Source organism: Leptodactylus fuscus, chromosome 1 (genome assembly GCF_031893055.1).
Source record: "Leptodactylus fuscus isolate aLepFus1 chromosome 1, aLepFus1.hap2, whole genome shotgun sequence".
NCBI lineage: Eukaryota > Metazoa > Chordata > Amphibia > Anura > Leptodactylidae > Leptodactylus > Leptodactylus fuscus.
Genome location: NC_134265.1, coordinates 59,927,843 through 59,951,887, shown reverse-complemented (window position 1 = coordinate 59,951,887; position 24,045 = coordinate 59,927,843). Strand labels below are relative to the sequence as shown.

The window sequence follows — 24,045 nt, the reverse complement described above, 5'->3', positions numbered from 1 at the left end:
GTTTACATTGGACTACACTGCATAATGTCAATGTAGAATGTAACCTATTCATATCTGGATTATGGTTACTGTTAAAGGAATCACAATATTGATGCCCATATGACATTGGGCTGTTTTCATATCTGCTTAATAGTGAAGCTTTGTTCCATTCAAGTGAAGCATGGGTGCTGAGATTTAGACCCTCACAAGTCAGACCATGTGATCTCAGATAACCATTTAACTTCTGGCAAACAATATGGTGAACTTGAAGCTTTTTAAATGGATATTAATTTTATGACTGTAAAGTAGCAAAACTAAGTTGGGTTTGTAATTTGGCAATACAATAAGTTTTCTTTGCTTTTACTCGGGGCTGCAGGCAAGTTACTTTTTTTATTATTAAATTTTTAATGCAAGTCCAGTACAATGTGCACATAAAAATTTAAATGACAAATTCATCTCTACTACATTAATATATAATGTGTGGTTGGTGGGTTTATCTGATGTACGCCTTCAGAGGGTATTTATATAGTCAATGTGAGCCTAGTAATGAGATGAACATACTGTGCATAAGTTTATATGTAGCAGGAAGTTGCGTAACTATTTATCTATCTATCTATCTATCTATCTATCTATCTATCTATCTATCTATCTATCTATCTATCTATCCATCCATCCATCCATCCATCCATCTTATCTACTGTTTTGATTCCTTTCATTTAACACTATGGCATAGATTTAAATGCCAGTTTTCATATCCTGCGCTGGCAGAGGATCCACCTTATAAAACAGACTAGCAGACTGCGCCTGCACTGAAATCTTTACCCGCTCATAGCATTATTTGTACCAGGCCCCTTGTTGTGCCCTCCCCAGAAAAGTGGCGTGGATGGAGTAAAAGAGAAAACCGTGTCATGTTTTTGCACTAAAACCCAACTTGCACAAAAAAATGACTACTTTTCCATGCCTTCTAAAGCAGAAAACAACCGTACAAGGTACAATTACTTAGAAACTCAACTAACCTATTAGTGTGTAAGGACTCAAAGGAACCTCATGTGAACCTGGGATGATCATACAAAGTGCTTGCAAATATACCATATATACACCATATCAGATGTAAATGCAGAGCTCTGGTGAGCCGCCATGCACCCTGCATTTGTGGCCTTGGGTTTACCACGTTTTATCATTAATCTTCCCATTATTACTACACTTACTCCCCTGTCAAGTAAAGTGGATCAGCCTTAATTTAACAACTCACATTAAAGAAGGATAAGACCTATTGTGTAATGCAAGGACAGATAACCAAAAAAACAACAAGTGATGTCTCAGGTCTAGTGTATGCAGTCGGTTTATGATCATGGGGATCTGACTTTTGTGATGTCCACCTCCTGAGGATAAAAGGGCCCGAATGCTTATTTAGTGCTGTGTATCTGCTTTACTGTTTTCCCTGCACAGTAGTGTCCTGGCCACCTACTGTGCAGAAAACTGGAGCACTGCCTCATTCAATGGGCGTCAGAATCTGGCAAAAACATAATGTGGATGCAGACAGAAGACATGCACAGAGGAAAAGCATACAAGTGTTCAGGACTGGCAACAGGGGTTAGTACCAAAGCAATAGGCCAGATCATCAGATAACAAAAGATGGGTCTAAAGTAGGAATCCAATGAAGGACATCAGAACAGGTAGCAGAGGTAGGAACATAATGGAAGGCTATAGGCCAAACATTTACAGGTAGCAGACAAATAGAAAGTACATATGACAGATAGAACATACGTCCAAACTTGACAGATAGAAGGACATATGTACATGACAGATAGAAGGACATACGTACAAACCTGGCAGACGGAAGGACATATGTACATGACAGATGTAAGCACATATGTACAAACCTGGCAGATGGAAGGACATACGTACAAACATGGCAGGTAGGAGGACATATGTACAAACATGGCAGACGGAATGATGTGCATCTAAACATGGCAGATGGAAGGACATTTGCCCCAACTTGGCAGATGGAAGAAAATGTGTCCAAACATGACAGAAGGAAGGACGGTCGTCCAACATTGCATACAGAAAGACATACACAGCCTCACAGTAGCAGCGATGCAAACATGGCAGAAGAAGGAATGCATCTACACAGACAGGAATACATGACAGCGGCACAAATGTGTTCACAGAACTACAGACATGACTCGTATGAGACAGAAACACAACTCATATATACAGACAGAAGAACAATATACATGTAGCCAAATAACAGATCTTGAAACTGACAACTAAGGCATTACAAAACCAGGGTGTGGCTAGAGAAGCAGATTTATATACAGTCCACACAAGGAGATTGGTAAGAGGAGGCTTAGCAGGTAAGCACACTAATCCTTAAAAAAAACAGCAGTGTGAATAGACATAGCCGGGCTGCTAGACCTGCTGTGAAAGGTCATACAATGACAAGCAGAAGTGTCTGGCAGCTCTGGCAGCAGTTACTCCCCTCTCCTCATTCAGAACACATGTATGTTCAGCAGCGCCGCACCTCCCATGAGGCGACTTGAAGCGACCGCTTCAGGCGGCGCTATGCCAGGGCCCTGGGGAGGGTGGTATTTTTGCTTACCTAAGGCAGTCCAGCACAAGCTGTCCTGGACTGGCTTAGTGTCACCGAGCGGTGGATTGGGGAGGCCTCCCCTCACGCTCAGGCAGAGAGCAGGTCCTCTCCGTGCCTGCTCTCTGCCTGCTAAAGCCGCTTTGCCACGCCCCCTTCACTCTGCCCCCTTCACTCCACTCCGTCCCCTCCGCCCTGCCCCCTCCTCCGGGGGGGGGGGGGGGGGGGCTTTCTGTCGTCCGCCTCGGGCAGCAAAACAGGCAGGTTCACCCCTGATGCTCAGTCACCCAAGCATGCATGTATATAGGGGAGTCAAGAGAAATAGTTGTATTCCAAACAAGTGTTCTCCTGGCAGCTAATATCTATGACCAGCTGCGATGGAGAAAACTACATTTTAGCAGTGACTTAGTATGTCATAAATGTAGCATTCAGCATGCAGGTGCATAGAGCTATAAAACTTCTCATTAACAATATAAATTTGCAGGATCATCTTTCAACTTTTGTTATAGCTCTTCCATTTGAGATTTTTTCCCCCCTTAGTCAGAAAAATCCCCATGTTATAGGAGCTTCCAGATTAGCAGATGTCACATTGCTGGTTATCTGGTTACACACATTATTATGACTTGCCTTTCCCTTGCTGCTTTACGTTTCTGAATATATATCGTATCATATAGGTAGGATTGAAGGTTTGATGGAAGAGGAGAGATGTCTGCTTGACGTTAGCCTCAAAGATTTGTACTGTAGGATTTTACAGCGAGAGAATATATTCTTCTTTTATTACTTTCTCCCTAGGACAAGTGCTGGCTCACCTGCCATTAAATAATTTTTTCTTCATCTCTTCTATTTAATGCAGTATCGGGAAATCTACATTTTTTTTGACAGTGTTCGTTTAATCTCTCAGTTTTTATCTTGTAACCCACCAACAACACCAAGGGTGACCTTTTGATTTTGAAATCTACTTTTAGATATTCTACATAACCTTTCAAGTGCGAACAAAGATAATGTTTTCATTTCTATTCATTACTGCATAGTAATGGTATATACTTTACTTCTGTATGTAGTCTTAACACTAGGAAAGTATCTTTGTGCATTAGTGAGATGTCCTGACCTTTAGACCTGCTCAGCGGTCGCCCATAACATCCCACTGTACTCATTTCCAGGTAAAAATCAAAAGTAGACCAAATATTACACTAGGATAGAACTCCAGTCAATCTGTTTGTAGGCTTTGTCTTAAAGGGAGTGTGTCATCAGAATCCAACACTACGGATAGATAGGTTAGGATCTCCTGATACAAAGGGTGTTGTCATCGCTCCAAAGAATTCATCTGCATATTGACAAAAATGGTAATATCTTGGCAAATGAGACACCGATTCACACCAATTAGGTGACCCTATCCTATCTATCTGCTAGGGTGGGTTATATGTTGGATTCTGGTGACACACTCCCTTTAAATGAAATAGAAAGGACTTCAAATTGCACACTATTTATTTTATAGCAATGACTTCTACAGGATGAGGCTGTAATTACACTGCATGGCCACTATAAAACAGACAGAATGCTACAGACCGTTAAAGGGGTTCTGCCATGTCTGCCTTTCAGCTAGGCTGCATGCAATGTCTGCTTCTCACTTCCTGTATTTCTCTCCTTTCCTCTCCCTCCTGCTGAATAGGACATAGAACACTTCTGCAGGTCAGATAATCTGCAGATTCTTGTACAGAAAAAACAAAGTGTTATCTGTGTGTTTACATAGAGAGATAATATACTTGAATTTATCAGATAACTTCAATTATCTGAACAGATTGTCCTGCCAGCAAGAGCAGTGAGTGAGCGATGTCACTTGTCCTGTAGGTTCATGGTTATAGCAAAGCTGTGTAAACAATGGGGGGAATAAATTCACATAGCAGGCAAACAAAGCAGAATTTCTAAAGCAATATATTTAGGGAAAATGCTTCAATTTGGAAGATGGAACAACCCCTTTAAAACAAATGATCAGCAGAGGCCCTGGGTGATGGACTCCCACTGATTTCTTATTGGTTGCAAGGAGAGGTCATCAATGGCATGTAAATGGAATAACCCTTTAAAAGAGTTATCGACTGAGGGTTCCTCACTGTGTATATCTTGTAAAGATGCTACAGCTCTAATAGCAGAGATCGGCACTCATCTCTGCTGTCTTGAGAGATCAGCATTGTGAGCATTGCAGGCAGCAGAGATGTATGCCAATCTCTGCTGCTGGAGGTGTAATATCTTTAGAAGGGGGACAGTGGTTGGGAGATCAGGCTTTCCCAGATTGCTGTTATGATGGTGTAGTGCCCTGGCCAACACCAGCTGGCTGCAGGGCCCCTAGTCCCTGAGCCTAGTCGCAGTCACACACCCTGCAACCAAGATGATTAAGCCCCTTCCTCTAATGTCACCCCTGGAAGTCTCTGCACACCTGATTAGGTAACCACAAGGACAGTCTCCTTATGGAGACAAAGGGACCTTTCGGTCTCTTAGCTAACCGAATCAGTACCCAGCTTTTCACTGATGAAGGGCACTAGCATTGAAACAGCCATCGGCAGATAGGTCTCTTCCTTTTGGCTGAGAGATTCTGTATTGAATTTAATCCCAGGCCATATCATTAGGCTTCATGAAAGCCAAACACTGATCTATAGGGATCTACCTTCACAAACATGGCACTAGAGGAACAGGTTTCCTTTAGAATACGTAATTGCATACTCTTTCCCAGAATTCCAAACAGACTCTAAACACACTAATAGGTGATGTACCAAGGCAATTTCCTTAGACATAGTAGCCCTCTTGACCTATGAGTTGACTTACAAATACCTAGTTTGTCCGTATTGTCTTGGGTGTAAAATTTTAACAAGAGTTTATAAAAAATGGATGTACACATGTTATGAATAAATGGGGTTGGGACTTCAGAAATATTTCCATTGGTAGACTCAAGTAGCCTCAGTCTAATGGATTTCCATTTTTTAAAAATCATTGCTAGAAGGAAAACTAGACAGAACTTTGTTAGCTTTCAAAGCAATGTAGATATCATGTTTAAAGTGTAGCCGCATATTTAATACAATATATATCATCTCTGGATGAAATTCAGATTCAAACCTAATGAAACAGCAGCTTTACGTAAGACCTAAGATAGCCATATATATTCCATTTTTGTTGGAAGATACTTCTATACAGTCTAACAAAAATCTAATGGTTTTTGGAACCTACCAGATGCTGTCCTGGCATCTGATGTTGGACATAAATAATGCCACAGGTGTCTGGAAGACGTTTATCACCCTCTATTTTAGTGCACATCTGGCCAATCTGCATGTTCATGGGAGTAATGGGGACTGATAACTGTTGGTGAAGCGGATGCTTGCCATATATTTATATTACATTCATGGGCAATATACTCCCAGGTAACCCACAGCTGACATCTTTTAAGCAAAGGTTACCGAAAATGTGTAGAACTAATTTTGTATTGGAATTTTGTAACGGCATTTGTGGCATAATATTATATCGGTTTTTCCACTGATCAGCTCAACAAGGGGTTTAGTGGAAAAGCGGCATGACTTTAAATATGATAGTTTATGTCAAAATTGAACCAAAATTTTGGCACAAACTAGACTAAAGTGATTTAAGGTTTAAACAGGGATAACATTTGCCAGATTTATCTGAATCGCTGTGCTAATTTTGGCACATTTTGAGCCTGCTTTTTTAAGTTTACACAGTGAAATTTCGATTTCGAGGTGATTCCGTATCAAATTCAGCAGCGGATTCCACTCTGATTTGAGTGATTGAAACATAATGCTAACAATACAAGTGTTCTGCTTGATTTTTCCACAGATTCTGCAGCTGATTCAGCTGTAGAACCCACAGCACTAGTCGCTATTCTGTTAAGGCTCATCAATCTGAGGTCAGAGGGGCAGAAATGGAAGAGGAATAGTCTTTTCAAATTCCACTTCTCTTTTCAATGTGTCAACATGCCCTTTGTGTGTGGCCTTTATTTCATTGTGAGAAAAATTTACAGCAAATGACGTGAACATGTAATCCTACATGCACATCCATTCTTGCAATAGGAATGGGCATATTTTTCCTTGGTCTGACCCTTACAATTGGACTATGGATATACCATAAAAGCCACTTGTTGGAAAGTCCCTTTAAAGCCAGTTTCGGAAACAAACGTGACATTTTACAGTCATAGGAAATATATGCAAATCTGTTTTCCAGGATGTAATTAGGAAAACAGTGACTCTGTTTGCTGTCTCTTAGGACAACCCCCTTAACATCATGCGTGCCATTTTTCAACAAGCCTAATATGATGATGCGGAATTATTGCCAAACTAGTATTTTTATTCCAAAAGGAACAGATTTCCAGCTATGGATAGCGCTGTTTTGATCTGTTGGATCTCATCAGCAAAGCGTAGGGATGGTCAGGGTATAATATCCCTCCTTAGGGAGTGGGCACCTTTACAGTCGTATGGAGACTTACAAGCCATTTTCACTCCACTGGGGGATTATGGGAAATATATGCAAATCTGTTTTACAGGATGCAATTAGGAAAAGAGTGCCTCTGTTTGTTGTCACTTACAGTCACTGTGCAGTTGATGGGATTCTAGCAAATTCCAGGAGTCCGGGAAAATACGTCCTGCGGACATGCTACGATTTCCTAAACTGTTGTGGTTGTGGAAATCGCATCATGTCACCAGCAGAGACGACGGCGGTCACCTTATAGTTATAATTGAACTATTTTCCAGATTTTTTGCTGAGGTACCCTATGTGGGGCCTTAACCTCATGCATAGCCCATGCTGAATCTTTTTCTGAGAATTATACACTGACTTGTCAATTTTTCATGTTTAATATGAATATGCCAACTGTATCAGTGTTAACATTTATGTTAATTTAAGTATGTCATTTGTGTAAATTATAACGTGTAGTAAAATACACCATGCATTAAAGAGAACTTGTCATAGAGGATTGGAAAATTCTTCAAATGGAAAAAGCTGTTATTATTATTATTGTTATAAATGAAATAGTAAATCATGACTGAAATCTAATTACAAAGTACATTTATTAATACACATTTATTAGACGTGGAGATCTGCAAAGCTGTGCTCCTTCCCGGTTTGTATAATTATGAGGGCTTCAGCTACATCTCGCGTGCCCTCGGAGCGCTGTATTAATAGACCCAGATTGAGTCTATTAACATGTCTATTCCCAAACAAAACCTCCCATTTTTGTAATTTTACAAGGCAAAAAGCGAAGAACAAATACTAAGCAGACAAAATAGAAAAAATTATCGTCCGGCAATCAAATACTTAAAATGTAACTTTTACTTCATTGATATAAAAAACATAAACATGTTTCAGGAGCAAGAAAAAAGATGAACAGCTTACGCGTTTCAGGACATGGTGTTGAGTCCCTTAGTCATAGCTATGAAACGCGTAAGCTGTTCCTCTTTTTTCTTGCTCCTGAAACATGTTTATGTTTTTTATATCAATGAAGTAAAAGTTACATTTTAAGTATTTGATTGCCGGACGATAATTTTTTCTATTTTGTCTGTTGTTGGCCCTTACAGTCTGGGGTTGTCCGTTGCAGTCATTGCATATATACATGCAGTCAGATGTAGCGGTTTTTCCTTTTGATTTTTCAACAAATACTAAGCGCTCATACAAAAGAAATAATCAAAACCTAAAGGGGTTGTCCAGCAGGAATAAGTTTTTGCTAAAGAGATCAGAGTGGGTAAAAAATATTGGAGAAGCAATATTGATCTCTCAGATCCACTTTCATTTGACTACTGGTAGACTCTACTTCCTGGTCCAGTCTTGTTATACAGGAATTGTCTGCTCAGCTGATCATTGACTGCAGCAGCGACCCTCTTCAAACAGTAACTAAGTGGGCATTTCTACATCTAGTGCCATCTTTGTGTCTTAGAATGATCCGTGTTTGGCATTGGAGTCACTTGAATGATAGGCCCACTTAAAGGGGTTGTCTGGGCTTATTTTTTTTATGTCTATGGATATGATCGATAGGGGACAGACACCTGGCCTCGAGACCCATCATCTGTTCAGAGCCACTTCAAGCAGCCGTCCAACACACAATATGGGGCCGGAAGCTGAAAACTATATATAGTGGTCCATCACCTTCATTGCAAAGAAACCATAAAAAAATTTAAGCCCGGATAAGTAGCAAGTAACTTTAAGTAGTAATATAATGGGAAATCAAATAAAATAAATAGATCTGCATTACTATCTTATATGCATAGTAGTATCAGTTCAGAAGATGACATATCTTGTTTTGCTTCCTTATATACCAGGATGCTCGGGACCTCTTGGGATGGAAGGTGGGATCATCTCTAACCAGCAAATAACAGCATCCTCAACTCACAGAGCTCTTTTTGGATTACAAAAGTGGTACCCATATTTTGCAAGACTCAATAAAAAGGGTCTTGTAAATGCTTGGACTTCAGCAGAAAATGACCGATGGCCTTGGATTCAGGTAAGACTTCCATTGTTTCAATCTATGAGTTAAGACAAATGTCTCACTGCTAAGTCTGTGACCCATTAGGCTATTAGCATTTAAGGGAATCTGTCACCAGAGCCAATCATATGAACCCAGCCCAAAAGATAGATAGGTTAAGGTGTTTACCCTTTGTGAATCAATGCTGCTGCTCCCCATCTATCACTGTTTTTGTCAATATGCAAATAGACTCATCAGAGCAACTAGGGCATTACATCTTACCTCTTTGGACTCAATTCAACTACTCCATTACTCTGAAGAGCTCATTTGCATATTGACAAAACTGAAATTTCGGCAACGAGGCACCGATTCACAAGGGAACACCGCCATTTGATTCAGGTGACTGAAACCTTTCTATGTAGGGAACTTTTCACAATGATAATGCAGTCCAATCTGGACAGGTTATGAAGCAGAGCTCAGTAGACTAATATATACTATTAATTGGTGGGAAAGGATTCTGAAGCATTAGACCTATTTTTTGTAATTGTGAGTCCAGTGGGTGGTCCTACCTAGTTATTGACTGTCAATCATAGAGTAGCACTGCCCACTGGACTCTTACAGCTAGAATGAACAGTGTTTTGATTTAATACAACTAGTTCTCCAGAATAAGAACCGAAACGTCGCTGTTTGGAATAAACCCACACTTTTTGTAAATGTTGGAGTGCTGCCATTTTTTCCACTTCTTATGTAAAGTTGAAGATTAGCCATCTTCTAGTTTGGCTTTGCACCCGGTTTGTATGCTGTGCTGCTTCTGCATTTTTTTCTATCTATCTATCTATCTATCTATCTATCTATCTATCTATCTATCTATTTTCTCACATCCACTTTCGTTATAACATGACACTCACAACTGGATTGTATTTGCAACTTGACAAGTCTCCTTTAACAGTCTGCTGAGTTATGTAGCACATAGTTAGTTTGACAAGTGCTATATATACTGGCCATCTATGTTATGCTGCTGGTTCATTTCAATCTTTATTTCCCTTCATCCAGAGATATCTTTCTCCATCTTACTACTGAATAAATCCTAATATTTGGCTACTATACGTCTCTTTTCTGTCTGCCTGTATTAGTTATGCCATTGTTCTCCCTCTTGCTGCCATCTGCTTGTTTAAATCGCAGCATTTACAACTACTGTGCTTCAATTTCAGTTCTCTTTTGATCATGAGGAATTCCCTTTGTGAGCCGGTGACAATGACATCTGAAATATACGTCTTCCTTGCTGATTGTTCCTTCTGCATGTCTTCCAGACATATGTCTACCTGTTTAATTGTCAGTTTAATGCCTAACTATTAGATGACTGGCATTTTTATTCTTTCTTCATACACCATGATTTTCTCTTGTTGGAAAAATCTGGTGAAATACTATAAAGTAGTGGCATAGATCCCAGATCTTTCTAACAGCGCCCCTGGCCTCATAGGAGAGTGCCCTAGGATGAAGATAGAATAATACACTCACAGATTTAAATAATAAGAACTAACAGATTTGCTGATCATAGTCACTTCCTACTTGGTTGCACAGGAACAATTGGAGACTAGTATGCTGCCCCGGCACAGGTATGGAGGTATCTGAAGTAGCACAAACTATCTGTCAGTGCCACAGGCGTCTTCACATTCTACCAAAACTCCTCCCTTGGAAAGACAGTCTGTTAGAAAAACTCCAGAGAACTTTTTTGACTCTTTGTTACATAATGGTGTCTTTTTCTTGTATTTATTTTTCATTTTTTATATTTATACAGTGACTGAATTAACAATAACTGTAACTAACAATAATAACATTAATAATAACAACAGTAACAATAACTGTAACAATAACAGTAAAAATAACAATAATAAAATAACTAATATTAGCAATAATAATAAAAATAGTAACAATAACTTTAACAGTAACTAACAATAATAACAGTATTAATAATAATAATAATGATAATAATAATAACAGTAGTAGTGACAATAATAATAATAATAATAATAATAATGGTAATAACTAACAATAACTATAAGTAATAATAATAATAATAATAATAATAATAATAACAACAGTAGTAGTGACAATAATAATAATAATAATAATAATAATAATAATAATAATAATAATAATAATGGTAATAACTAACAATAACTAAGTAATAATAACAACAGTAGTAGTGACAATAATAATAATAATAATAATAATAATAATAATAATAATAATAATAATAATAATAATAACTGTAACAATAACTATAAGTAGTAATAACAATACTAATAATAATAATAATAATAATAATAATAATAATAATAATAATAATAATAGTAACAATAACTGTAACAGTAATTAACAATACTACTACTACTACTACTACTACTACTACTACTAATAACAATAATAATAATAATAATAATAGTGGTAACAATAGTAGTAGTAATAATAATAATAATAGTGGTAACAGTAGTAGTAATAATAATAATAATAATAGTAGTAACTAACTGTAACAGTAACTAACAATAATAATAACAGTAGTAATAACAATAACTAATAATAATAATAATAATAATAATAATAATAATAGTAACTAACTGTAACAGTAACTAACAATAACAGTAGTAATAACAATAATAATAATAGTAGTAGTAACAATAGTAATAATAATAATAATAGTAACTAACTGTAACAGTAACTAACAATAATAATAACAGTAGTAATAGTAATAATAATAATAATAATAATAATAATAGCAACAACAACATTAAACTGTTGCTATTTCTTATCATGAAACTATGTGACAACATGACTATTTCTGTTCCCAGGTTTCGGTGTAATGTGTCGGTCGCCTAGTTAGGGTGAGCAGTATAACCTTTCGGCTAAGCAATTAAAATGGACACAGATCAACTAGCAGTGAGCAATGACATTTGCTGGTGGTGCAGTTAGTGAGGAAATACATGGCTGGCGGGGCCATAAATTAATAGATAAATATGTAAGATTGTTAATATCTACACATAAGGGTTGAGCATCATCATGTACAGTTAACTGTTAACTATGTTAGAGAAAGTAAATGTTTTATGTAAGATTGTGCTCCTTCATATTGTGCTATTCACAGATGGGTGAAATGTTTCACAATGAGCCAGATTTGTTACAAATTTTCCCAAAAATTAGGGTTTCCCATTTCCATCCAATAGTTACTATGGGCTCAATACAGACAAAAAGTTTAATAAGGTCCAGGGAGTTGCAGGCAAAATAAAAAAAACAGTGGTACTCACGTTTCCTCATCTCTCCTGGGAATGTGGTCTTCTTTCCTGGGGGTCCGATCTTCACCCATAGGCTCTTGTAGTGGCAGGTGACTGCTGAGGCCCCAGTGTTGATCCCAGGCTGTGTGACATTGAGGAAGATGCGCGCGGGTGAAAGCTAGACCCCAGGAATGAAGACTGGATGCCCCCGAGAGGTGAGTATCAGTGTTCTTATTATGAATGGGGCTCTACTTATTGTAGACTGGTGTATACAAGGGTGTATCTAAAGGGGGACCATAAATAGGAGTCACTGGTGCCTAAGTAACTTATAAGCCCCTCTGCCACATAGAGGACACCAGGATTATAAACTGGCAATAGTAGATGGGGGTCCTTTTGACAGATTTGCGTTGAGGCCAATACGTTTTGTTTTTCCATAGATTATGATATATGGCATAAGTGGCTGATTTTTTTTTGGAGGCACAATAATGTCTGGTTGCATAGAAACACATAGAGTATGACAAATATGCCTATAACTCAGATGAATACAGTTGAAGTAACTCGCATGTAATGGAAAACATAAATACATATATATTATAGGAAAAAAATATGATCTATGTGGCAGCTATCATCATTTAAAGTAAAGTAAAAATATTCTTGTATATACAGTTGTCAAGAGATTACCGTTTGTTAAAAAGTGTCAAAAAAAGGTTAGTTTCTATGGAAACAGAATTTAAACTGCACAAAAGACTCAACACGTTCTTTGAAACTCTAATTTGCACCTGGTTAAGCTAAAATAAAACATAGAGAGAAGAAATATTGGGGCAAATACCCTGGTTCTCCAAAAATAAGCTCTAGCTTGATTTTGCTGGGTTTTTGGTGTAGGCTTGAAATATAAGCCCTATTCCAAAAATAAGCCCTAGTTACAGTCACCGCCTCCAGCGCTAGGTTATGTCATGTGACGTCACCGAGATGGAGAATAGGCATACCGTAGCTCCCAACCATTCTGGACAAGTGCCCGCTACCTCTGGCCTTGTTTCCGAGTCCTGCCTCAGCCTCCTGAGTTTACCTTCTGAGTGCCACCTCCTGGGTCCACCACCACAGAATCCACCACTTACAATACAGGATTACACAGCTTATCTACTCCCGATTTTACACAATGGCCTTTGCAGAGGTTAAAGAGCATTCCTGTAAAACTCTCATAGAATTCAGTAGTGTCTGCTGAGACCATTGTGTGCTTAGACTCTGGTCCATCTCCAGGAAAAAGGAAGTCACAGAATATTTTGGGCTTAGTGGTAAGAGTTGGCATTGCAAGATTTTGAGGCTTTTTAAAAATTCTTTATTTATGCATCTTTTTTTAAAATAATAAAACAGTGGGTAAAGCAAGGAAAACACCAAGGTAGCAAAAGACTAATGAGTAGACAAAAAAGATCAACTCCCCAATAAGAGAGCAGGGGACACAAAAAACCCAGAAAATAAGAGGAAAGAAGGGTGTCAGCGATAAAGCATAGGAACAAAGGAAGGAAGAAAGAGAAAACCAGGGGGAAGGAAGAAAAATAAAAAAAAAAAAAGGGAGAGGGGGAGAGAAGGGGAAAGGGGGCATAGGATTCTAATACCCCATATAAGATTTATATTCTACTGAATCTCTGTACAGGAGACAATTTTTTTTCTTTTTTTTTTTAAATATGTTTAACATAAAAACCTTGATTTAAACAATCGGTCATGACACATTTCCTTTATAAAGTAAATTTGAAACCAGAGAGTCAACTTATTATGGGAATCTAAACTTTCTATATGTGTTTATATACGGCTACTTCAGCAGAACATGCCTCTGGTCTTACATGTCGGATTTGATTTCCTTCATAGAAACCGAAGCCCAGCAATAAAAGTCAGCATAAGCTAAAACCTCAGCAGAAACACATCTATTTTATTACTGCTATGGGGCAATATGGTAAATAGAATTGGAATCATGTCTTGTACATCGCTGGATTTAGCTACTTTTTATCATATTACATGCATGAGAATAAATGGACTTCTAAATTGGCTTGTCAGCTAAGTGATGAATCCCTCTACCGAAGAGAATATACATCAGCAGATAGAATATGTGATAGACAACTTTAATGACAAGCTTATTCTCCCAGGATCAGTATTGTAACATTATAACAGTATTTGTCTGAGTTAAATCAAAGTTATCACAGGTAGCTCCATGTTTCTATCTTTCCAGATTGTACATCTACCATTGTAAATGCTTTGGTGGACTCCTATTACACTTAACTATTCACGTAAGAATCTGTTCACACTAGTTTCATAGATTTCTATCATAACAGAGTCATGACAGCTATGACAGATCTGTTTTTGAACAGACTTTGGGTTAAATGGAAGTCCGCTAGATTGCCTTCAGGGTTCAGGTAGACTGTGCTTCTTATGTTATGATAAAATGATGAGACTGCTGTTTGAAAGAATATAATGCAAATGTGAAAAGAGTCTCATATAATACTAGCATACAGTGTTGGCCAAAAGTATTGGCACCCCTGCAATTCTGTCAGATAATACTCGTTTTCTTCCAGATTGCAAGCACAAACTCTTTGGTATTAATATCTTCATTTATTTTGCTTGCAATGAAAAAACACAAAAGAGAATGAAAAAAAAAGTCAAATCATTGATCATTTTACACAAAACTCTAAAAATGGGCCGGACAAAAGTATTGGCCCCCTCAGCCTAATACTTGGTAGCACAACCTTTAGACAAAATAACTGCGAACAACCGCTTCCGGTAACCATCAATGAGTTTCTTACAATGCTCTGCTGGAATTTTAGGCCATTCTTCTTTGGCAAACTGCTCCAGGTCCCTGAGATGTGAAGGGGGCCTTCTCCAAACTGCCATCAAGATATCTCTCCACAGGTGTTCTATGGGATTCAGGTCTGGACTCATTGCTGGCCACTTTAGAGGTCTCCAGTGCTTTCTCTGAAACCATTTTCTAGTGCTTTTTGAAGTGTGTTTTGGGTCATTGTCCTGTTGGAAGACCCATGACCTCTGAGGGAGACCCAGCTTTCTCACACTGGGCCCTACATTATGCTGTAAAATTTGTTGGTAGTCTTCAGACTTCATAATGCCATGCACACGGTCAAGTAGTCCAGTGCCAGAGGCAGCAAAGCAACCCCAAAACATCAGGGGACCTCCGCCATGTTTGACTGTAAGGACCGTGTTCTTTTCTTTGAAGGCCTCTTTTTTTTTCCTGTAAACTCTATGTTGAAGCCTTTTCCCAAAAAACTCTACTTGTGTCTCATCTGACCAGAGAACATTCTTCCAAAACGTTTTTGGCTTTCTCAGGTAAGTTTTGGCAAACTCCAGCCTGGCTTTTTTATGTCTCTGGGTAAGAAGTGGGGTCTTCCTGGGTATCCTACCATACAGTCCCTTTTCATTCAGACACCGACGGATAGTACGGGTTGACACTGTTGTACCCTCGGACTGCAGGGCAGCTTGAACTTGTTTGGATGTTAGTTGAGGTTCTTTATCCACCATCCGCACAATCTTGTGTTGAAATCTCTAGTCAATTTTTCTTTTCTGTCCACATCTAGCGAGGTTAGTCAGAGTGCCATGGGCTTTAAACTTCTTGATGACACTGCGCACAGTAGACACAGGAACATTCAGGTCTTTGGAGATGGACTTGTAGCCTTGAGATTGCTCATGCTTCCTCACAATTTTTCTTCTCAAGTCCTCAGACAGTTCTTTGGTCTTCTTTCTTTTCTACATGCTCAATGTAGTACACACAAGGACACAGGACAGAGGTTGAGTCAACTTTAATCCATTTCAACTGGCTTCAAGTGTGATTTAGTCATTGCCAACACCTGTTAGGTGCCTCAGGTAAGTAACAGGTGCTGTTAATTACACAAATTAGAGAAGCATCACATGATTTTTCAAACAGTGCCAATACTTTTGTCCACCCCCTTTATTATGTTTGCTGTGGATTATATCCAATTTGTCTTTTTGACAATTCTTTTTGTGGTTTACCATTGAAGACAAATTAAATGAAGATAATAATACCAAAGAATTTGTGATTGCAATCATTTTCTGGAAGAACATGAGTATTATCTGACAGAATTGCAGAAACACTTTTGGCCAACACTGTATGTGGCAAATTTCATGCAAATCCGTTCAGCCGTTTTTGCGTTGCGTGATTGAGGAACAAACATCCAAACATCCAAACCCACAAACTTTCACATTTATAATATTAGTAGAATGTACTCGCTACATATATATATATATATATATATATATATATATATATATACCTTTACAAGGGGGAAATACTGTTATATATTTTTCAGAAACTCTATGATACAAGGTTTGACATCATTTTGACATATTGAAATGATAAATGAAACAGGAGATAACCTTTTGTGCAATTTACCGGTCTTGAGAATATTCTGTATGTTTTAAAAAGAAGGGCTTATTCCCTCGATGTTAGACGTCCATTTTGAGGACACATTGAATTCAATCTGACTATTTACATGTCCATTTTTTAATTGTTTTTAACGGCCATCAGAAAATTATATAAAATAGTGATATAAAATCGGCTGATGTCTTTTTTATGTCTGTTAAAAATCAGTTGGTTGGGTCAAAAGAGAAAGACCAATGAAATCCATCTGTTAAAATCTGATGCAAAATGGACTTGGCGATCAAAAACGGAAAAACTGAACATTGCACATATGTCTGTTTTTATCAGCCGTTATATCCATCAAAAACATCACTGTTGTGTGCAAAAGGCCATATTGTTCTTATAATCACTTATTTTATACTGGTACATTGCTCAAAGGTGGGATCTAGACCCCCTTTAAGGCTTCTCCATCAGCTATCACCAGAGCAGTCCCTATGAAACTATAGGTCTGATAGCTGGGATTATAGACATTATAAACTATAATGGGGTCTGCCAAGTTTCTGTGAGTAACCTCTTTTTAAAGAGGACCTTTCACCAATTTTCCGAAAAGGCAGTTCTATATACTGCCGGAAAGCTGACAGTGCGCTGAGTTCAGCGCACTGTCGGCTTTCCCGATCTGTGCCTGATGTGAAGAGCTTACGGTCCGGTACCGTAGCTCTTCTATGGTCAGAAGGGCGTTTCTGACCATTAGCCAGGAACGTCCTTCTGCCTCGCGGCGCCTATCACACTGTGCTGTGGAGCGGGGAGGAACGCCCCCTCCCTCTGCTCACACAGTTCGTCCATAGACAAGTATTAGCAGGGAGGGAGGGGGCGTTCCTCCCCGCTCCACAGCACAGCGCGATAGGCGCTGCGAGGCAGAAGGACATTCCTGGCTAATGGTCAGAAACGCCCTTCTGACCATAGAAGAGCTACGGTCCCGGGACCGTAAGCTCTTCACACCGGGCAAAGATCGGGAAAGCCGACAGTGCGCTGAACTCAGCGCACTGTCAGCTTTCCGGCAGTATATAGAACTGCCTTTGGGAAAAATGGTGAAAGGTCCTCTTTAAGTCGGTTAGGTTTTCATTCTTTGCCCAAGCAGACCCCAAGAACAGAACCCAAGGTACAGGTGTGTACCCAGCGTCACTGTGGTTCTGTGTCTCTCCAGGTGGCATACAAGATGTGTATACTATTGTAGACTTCCCACAGGTCTACATAAAACTATTTCCCAAAGTGATCTTTTGGCGGAATACGATAAAGTTAATAATACAACTATAATACAATGCAGAATAAAGCTCCTCCTGGCCCAATCCATGGTCACAGCCTGAACCTGTTGATATTAATCATAGACTTTCTTTAGTGTGAATTTTTGATTAGAAAATTTAAGATGTAGCATTAAAAGTCACAAAAAAAAAGCAGCTTAAACTGCACCGCTTTTGCCACTTTTCCCAAAAACGGAGGCGTGCAGGGTTCCACATTTATAATAATTTACACCACCGAGACATACAACCTGGCAGAGGGTGTGCCTAATTTATAAGGAGCCATGCAACTTGTCATCCATGTGGTGCATCTTCCACAGTTCCAGGGCTAAGAAGACTGACGTTATCAACACAGCTTCATAAATGTTCCCCATTGTATCTCTGATAGCATAAAATGCAGATAAATTTCCAAATGCCACACAACAACATGCAAAAAATATTCAGGCAATACAGCAAAAGAAAAAAAGAAGTGACTTCTAACCCCTGACGCCAAGCCGTCTCCCCCAACGCCCATGATTACAAATTATCTTCAAAAGGGTCTGGCTATTCATGTGGCAAAATCTTTTGGTACTGAAGCAGTTAAATACATTGTTACAATGCTCAGATGTAAATCCACTTATGATTTCTGCATGTTAAATGGAACTCCTTCAGACGTCTCCGGGTTTCCATGTTTATTATTTGCACATTTACCAGTTTATGGCCTTGCACAACTGTTAGCAAAATAAGGAGCAGCTCCACATGGAAATTACAGTTGTCATACAGATCAATGGTCCCTGTGACAGCCCCTCCAGTCTCTACATACATGAAATATAGTGTTATTTGCACATTAGGCGTGAATAATACTGTATGCATTAGAATGTTATTATATTTGCCATGCATATGTATAATATGGCTGCTGTGTTTGTAGATTAGAATAGTATTCATGAGAATTCAGTAATCCCTTGTTAGGACTCTCCTCCTTATAGCTCACTCCACTTCTATTAATCATTTTGCCCCCTTCCCCCACTTAATGTTTACCGTAATGTTGGATGTAATAATACAGTGGTTGGAGTTTTATGCATATGGCAAATGTGTTAAATATTCAGGCAGTCGTCTGAATGTATCTGAATTCTACATGGACTTCACATTTCTGCTACAGTTCCCTTCTGCAATCTACAGATATACAAGCAGGCTAATATTTTGGCACATATAGACGGACTTTCTTTCCTTGTATATGACCAATATAGTCATAAATAGAGATGAGCGAACAGTGTTCTATCGAACTCATGTTCGATCGGATATTAGGCTGTTCGGCATGTTCGAATCGAATCGAACACCGCGTGGTAAAGTGCGCCATTACTCGATTCCCCTCCCACCTTCCCTGGCGCCTTTTTTGCTCCAATAACAGCGCAGGGTAGGTGGGACAGGAACTACGACACCGGTGACGTTGAAAAAAGTAGGCAAAACCCATTGGCTGCCGAAAACATGTGACCTCTAATTTAAAAGAACAGCGCCGCCCAGCTTCGCGTCATTCTGAGCTTGCAATTCACCGGGGACGGAGGTTTCCGTCCAGTTAGCTAGGGCTTAGATTCTGGGAAGGCAGGGACAGGCTAGGATAGGAAGGAGAAGACAACCAACAGCTCTTATAAGAGCTAAATTCCAGGGAGAAGCTTGTCAGTGTAACGTGGCACTGACAGGCTCAATCGCCGCAACCCAGCTTTCCCAGGATCCTGAATGGAATACACTGACAGTGTATTCCCGTATACCCCATATATACACCCCAAATCCCCGTTCCAACGGTGTGCCCCCCCACCTTCACCCCAGAAATACCCTGCAAGTCCCCTAGCAATAGAATTGGGGCTATATACACCCACTATTTTTGCTACTGCCATATAGTGCCATTGTCTGACTGGGAATTCAAAGAATATATTGGGGTTATAAATACCCAAATTTCTTGCTACTGGTATATAGTGCCATTGTCTGACTGGGAATTCAAAGAATATATTGGGGTTACAAATACCCTCATTTCTTGCTACTGGTATATAGTGCCATTGTCTGACTGGGAATTCAAAGAATATATTGGGGTTACAAATACCCTCATTTCTTGCTACTGGTATATAGTGCCATTGTCTGACTGGGAATTCAAAGAATATATTGGGGTTACAAATACCCTCATTTCTTGCTACTGGTATATAGTGCCATTGTCTGACTGGGAATTCAAAGAATATATTGGGGTTACAAATACCCTCATTTCTTGCTACTGCCATATAGTGCCAGTTTCTGACTGGTAATTCAAAGAATATATTGGGGTTATAAATACCCTCATTTCTTGCTACTGCCATATAGTGCCAGTTTCTGACTGGTAATTCAAAGAATATATTGGGGTTACGTGCACCCAAAATTTTTTCTACTGGTATATAGTGCCATTGTCTGACTGGTAATTCAAAGAATATATTGGGGTTATAAATACCCTCATTTCTTGCTACTGGTATATAGTGCCATTGTCTGACTGGGAATTCAAAGAATATATTGGGGTTATAAATACGCTCATTTCTTGCTACTGGTATATAGTGCCATTGTCTGACTGGGAATTCAAAGAATATATTGGGGTTATAAATACCCTCATTTCTTGCTACTGGTATATAGTGCCATTGTCTGACTGGGAATTCAAAGAATATATTGGGTTTACAAATACCCTCATTTCTTGCTACTGCCATATAGTGCCAGTTTCTGACTGGTAATTCAAAGAATATATTGGGGTTACGTGCACCCACAATTTTTGCTACTGGTATATAGTGCCATTGTCTGACTGGGAATTCAAAGAATATATTGGGGTTATAAATACCCTCATTTCTTGCTACTGCCATATAGTGCCAGTTTCTGACTGGTAATTCAAAGAATATATTGGGGTTACGTGCACCCACAATTTTTGCTACTGCTATACAGTGCCATTGTCTGACTGGGAATTCAAAGAATATATTGGGGTTACAAATACCCTCATTTCTTGCTACTGCCATATAGTGCCAGTTTCTGACTGGGAATTCAAAGAATATATTGGGGTTACGTGCACCCAAAATTTTTGCTACTGGTATATAGTGCCATTGTCTGACTGGTAATTCAAAGAATATATTGGGGTTATAAATACCCTCATTTCTTGCTACTGGTATATAGTGCCATTGTCTGACTGGGAATTCAAAGAATATATTGGGGTTACAAATACCCTCATTTCTTGCTACTGCCATATAGTGCCAGTTTCTGACTGATAATTCAAAGAATATATTGGGGTTATAAATACCCTCATTTCTTGCTACTGCCATATAGTGCCAGTTTCTGACTGGTAATTCAAAGAATATATTGGGGTTACATGCACCCAAAATTTTTGCTACTGGTATATAGTGCCATTGTCTGACTGGTAATTCAAAGAATATATTGGGGTTACAAATACCCTCATTTCTTGCTACTGCCATATAGTGCCAGTTTCTGACTGGTAATTCAAAGAATATATTGGGGTTACATGCACCCACAATTTTTGCTACTGGTATATAGTGCCAGTTTCTAACTGGGAATTCAAAATGCGCAAGGCTCCCGGAAAGGGACGTGGACGAGGCCGTGGGCGAGGTCGGGGGAATGGTTCTGGGGAGCAAGGTAGCAGTGAAGCCACAGGGCGTCCCGTGCCTACTCCTGTGGGGCAGCAAGCATTGCGCCACTCCACAGTGCCAGGGTTGCTTGCCACATTAACTAAACTGCAGGGTACAAACCTTAGTAGGCCCGAGAACCAGGAACAGGTCTTGCAATGGCTGTCAGAGAACGCTTACAGCACATTGTCCAGCAGCCAGTCAGACTCTGCCTCCTCTCCTCCTATTACCCAACAGTCTTGTCCTCCTTCCTCCCAAAATTCCCAAGCTTCACAGAACAATAACCCCAACTGTCCCTGCTCCCCAGAGCTGTTCTCCGCTCCTTTCATTGTCCCTCAACCTGCCTCTCCACGTCACGATTCCATGAACCTAACAGAGGAGCATCTGTGTCCAGATGCTCAAACACTAGAGTCTCCTCCATCTCCGTTCGATTTGGTGGTGGATGACCAGCAACCCACCCTCATCGACGATGATGTGACGCAGTTGCCGTCAGGGCATCCAGTTGACCGGCGCATTGTGCGGGAGGAGGAGATGAGACAGGAGTTGGAAGAGGAAGTGGTGGATGATGAGGACACTGACCCGACCTGGACAGGGGGGATGTCAAGCGGGGAAAGTAGTGTGGATGTTGAGGCAGGTGCAGCACCAAAAAGGGTAGCTAGAGGCAGAGGCAGAGGTCAGCAGCTTAGGCGAAGCCAGGCCACACCCGGAATCTCCCAAGATGTTCCAGTTCGTACCCAGCCCCGAAAAACTCCCACCTCGAGGGCACGTTTCTCGAAGGTGTGGAGTTTTTTCAAGGAATGCGCCGAGGACAGATATAGTGTTGTCTGCACAATTTGCCTCTCGAAATTGATTAGGGGCTCTGAGAAGAGCAACCTGTCCACCACTTCAATGCGCCGTCATTTGGAATCCAAGCACTGGAATCAGTGGCAGGCAGCAACGGCAGGACAAAAGCCGCCTGCCGTTCACGCCACTGCCACTGCCTCTGCCACTGCCTCTGCCACTGCCACTGCTGACTGTGCTGGCGATGCACTCCAGAGGACGAGCCAGGACACCACTTCATCTGCCTCCGCCACTTTGTTGACTTCTCCCTCATCCTCCCCTGTTCCTGTCTTATCTCCTTCTCCTGCACCATCAAAGGCACCATCAGGCGCTTCTTTACAACAACCCACCATCTCTCAGACATTGGAGCGGCGGCAGAAATACACTGCTAACCACCCACACGCGCAAGCCTTGAACGCCAACATCGCTAAACTGCTGGCCCAGGAGATGTTGGCGTTCCGGCTTGTTGAAACTCCCGCCTTCCTGGACCTGATGGCAACTGCGGCACCTCGCTATGCCGTCCCTAGCTGTCACTACTTCTCCCGGTGTGCCGTCCCCGCCTTGCACCAGCACGTGTCACTCAACATCAGGCGGGCCCTTAGTTCCGCGCTTTGCACAAAGGTCCACTTGACCACCGACGCGTGGACAAGTGCATGCGGACAGGCACGCTACATTTCACTGACAGCACACTGGGTGAATGTAGTTGAGGCTGGGACTGCTTCCCAAACTGGCCCGGTGTACCTCGTCTCCCCGCCTAACATTCCTGGCAGGGACACGAGAAGAACACCCCCCTCCTCCTCCTCCTCTTCCTCCACCGCCTCCTCCACCGCCACCGCCTCCTCCTCCGCCACCGCCTCCTCCTCCGCTGTTAGATTGACCCCAGCTACGAGTTGGAAACGTTGCAGCACTGGCGTTGGTAGACGTCAGCAGGCTGTGCTGAAGCTGATCAGCTTGGGGGACAGACAGCACACTGCTTCCGAGGTGAGGGATGCCCTCCTCGATGAGACGGCAATATGGTTTGAGCCGCTGCACCTGGGCCCAGGCATGGTCGTTTGTGATAACGGCCGGAACCTGGTAGCAGCTCTGGAGCTTGCCGGACTCCAACATGTTCCATTCCTGGCCCACGTCTTCAACCTAGTGGTGCAACATTTCCTAAAGAGCTACCCCAATGTTCCAGAGCTACTGGTGAAAGTGCGGCGCATGTGCGCCCACTTTCGCAAGTCGACAGTAGCCGCTGCTAGCTTAAAATCTCTCCAGCAACGCCTGCATGTGCCACAACACCGGCTTTTGTGCGACGTCCCCACACGCTGGAACTCAACGTTTCAGATGTTGAATAGAGTGGTTGAGCAGCAGAGACCTTTGATGGAATACCAGCTACAAAACCCTAGGGTGCCACAAAGTCAGCTGCCTCAGTTTCACATCCATGAGTGGCCATGGATGAGAGACCTTTGTGACATCCTACGGGTCTTTGAGGAGTCCACAAGGAGGGTGAGCTCTGAGGATGCGATGGTGAGCCTTACAATCCCACTCTTGTGTGTTCTGAGAGAATCCCTGATTGACATCAGGGATAACTCAGATCACACAGAGGAGTTAGGAATAGCATCCGATCCATCACAGCTGGAGAGTAGGTCCACACATCTGTCCGCTTCATCGCGTTTA

General features: G+C 40.7%; 1 protein-coding gene across 2 annotated transcripts in view; it reads left to right on the top strand.

The window, feature by feature from the left end:
* The window catches only part of EDIL3 (EGF like repeats and discoidin domains 3), a 564,630-nt gene that overhangs the window by 361,295 nt on the left and 179,290 nt on the right, over window positions 1-24,045 (top strand). For both annotated transcript variants that reach the window (XM_075271229.1, XM_075271236.1), the window contains one exon: window positions 8,875-9,056. In XM_075271229.1, the coding sequence (XP_075127330.1) occupies window positions 8,875-9,056 (182 nt within the window). The remainder of the gene's footprint in view (window positions 1-8,874; window positions 9,057-24,045) is intronic.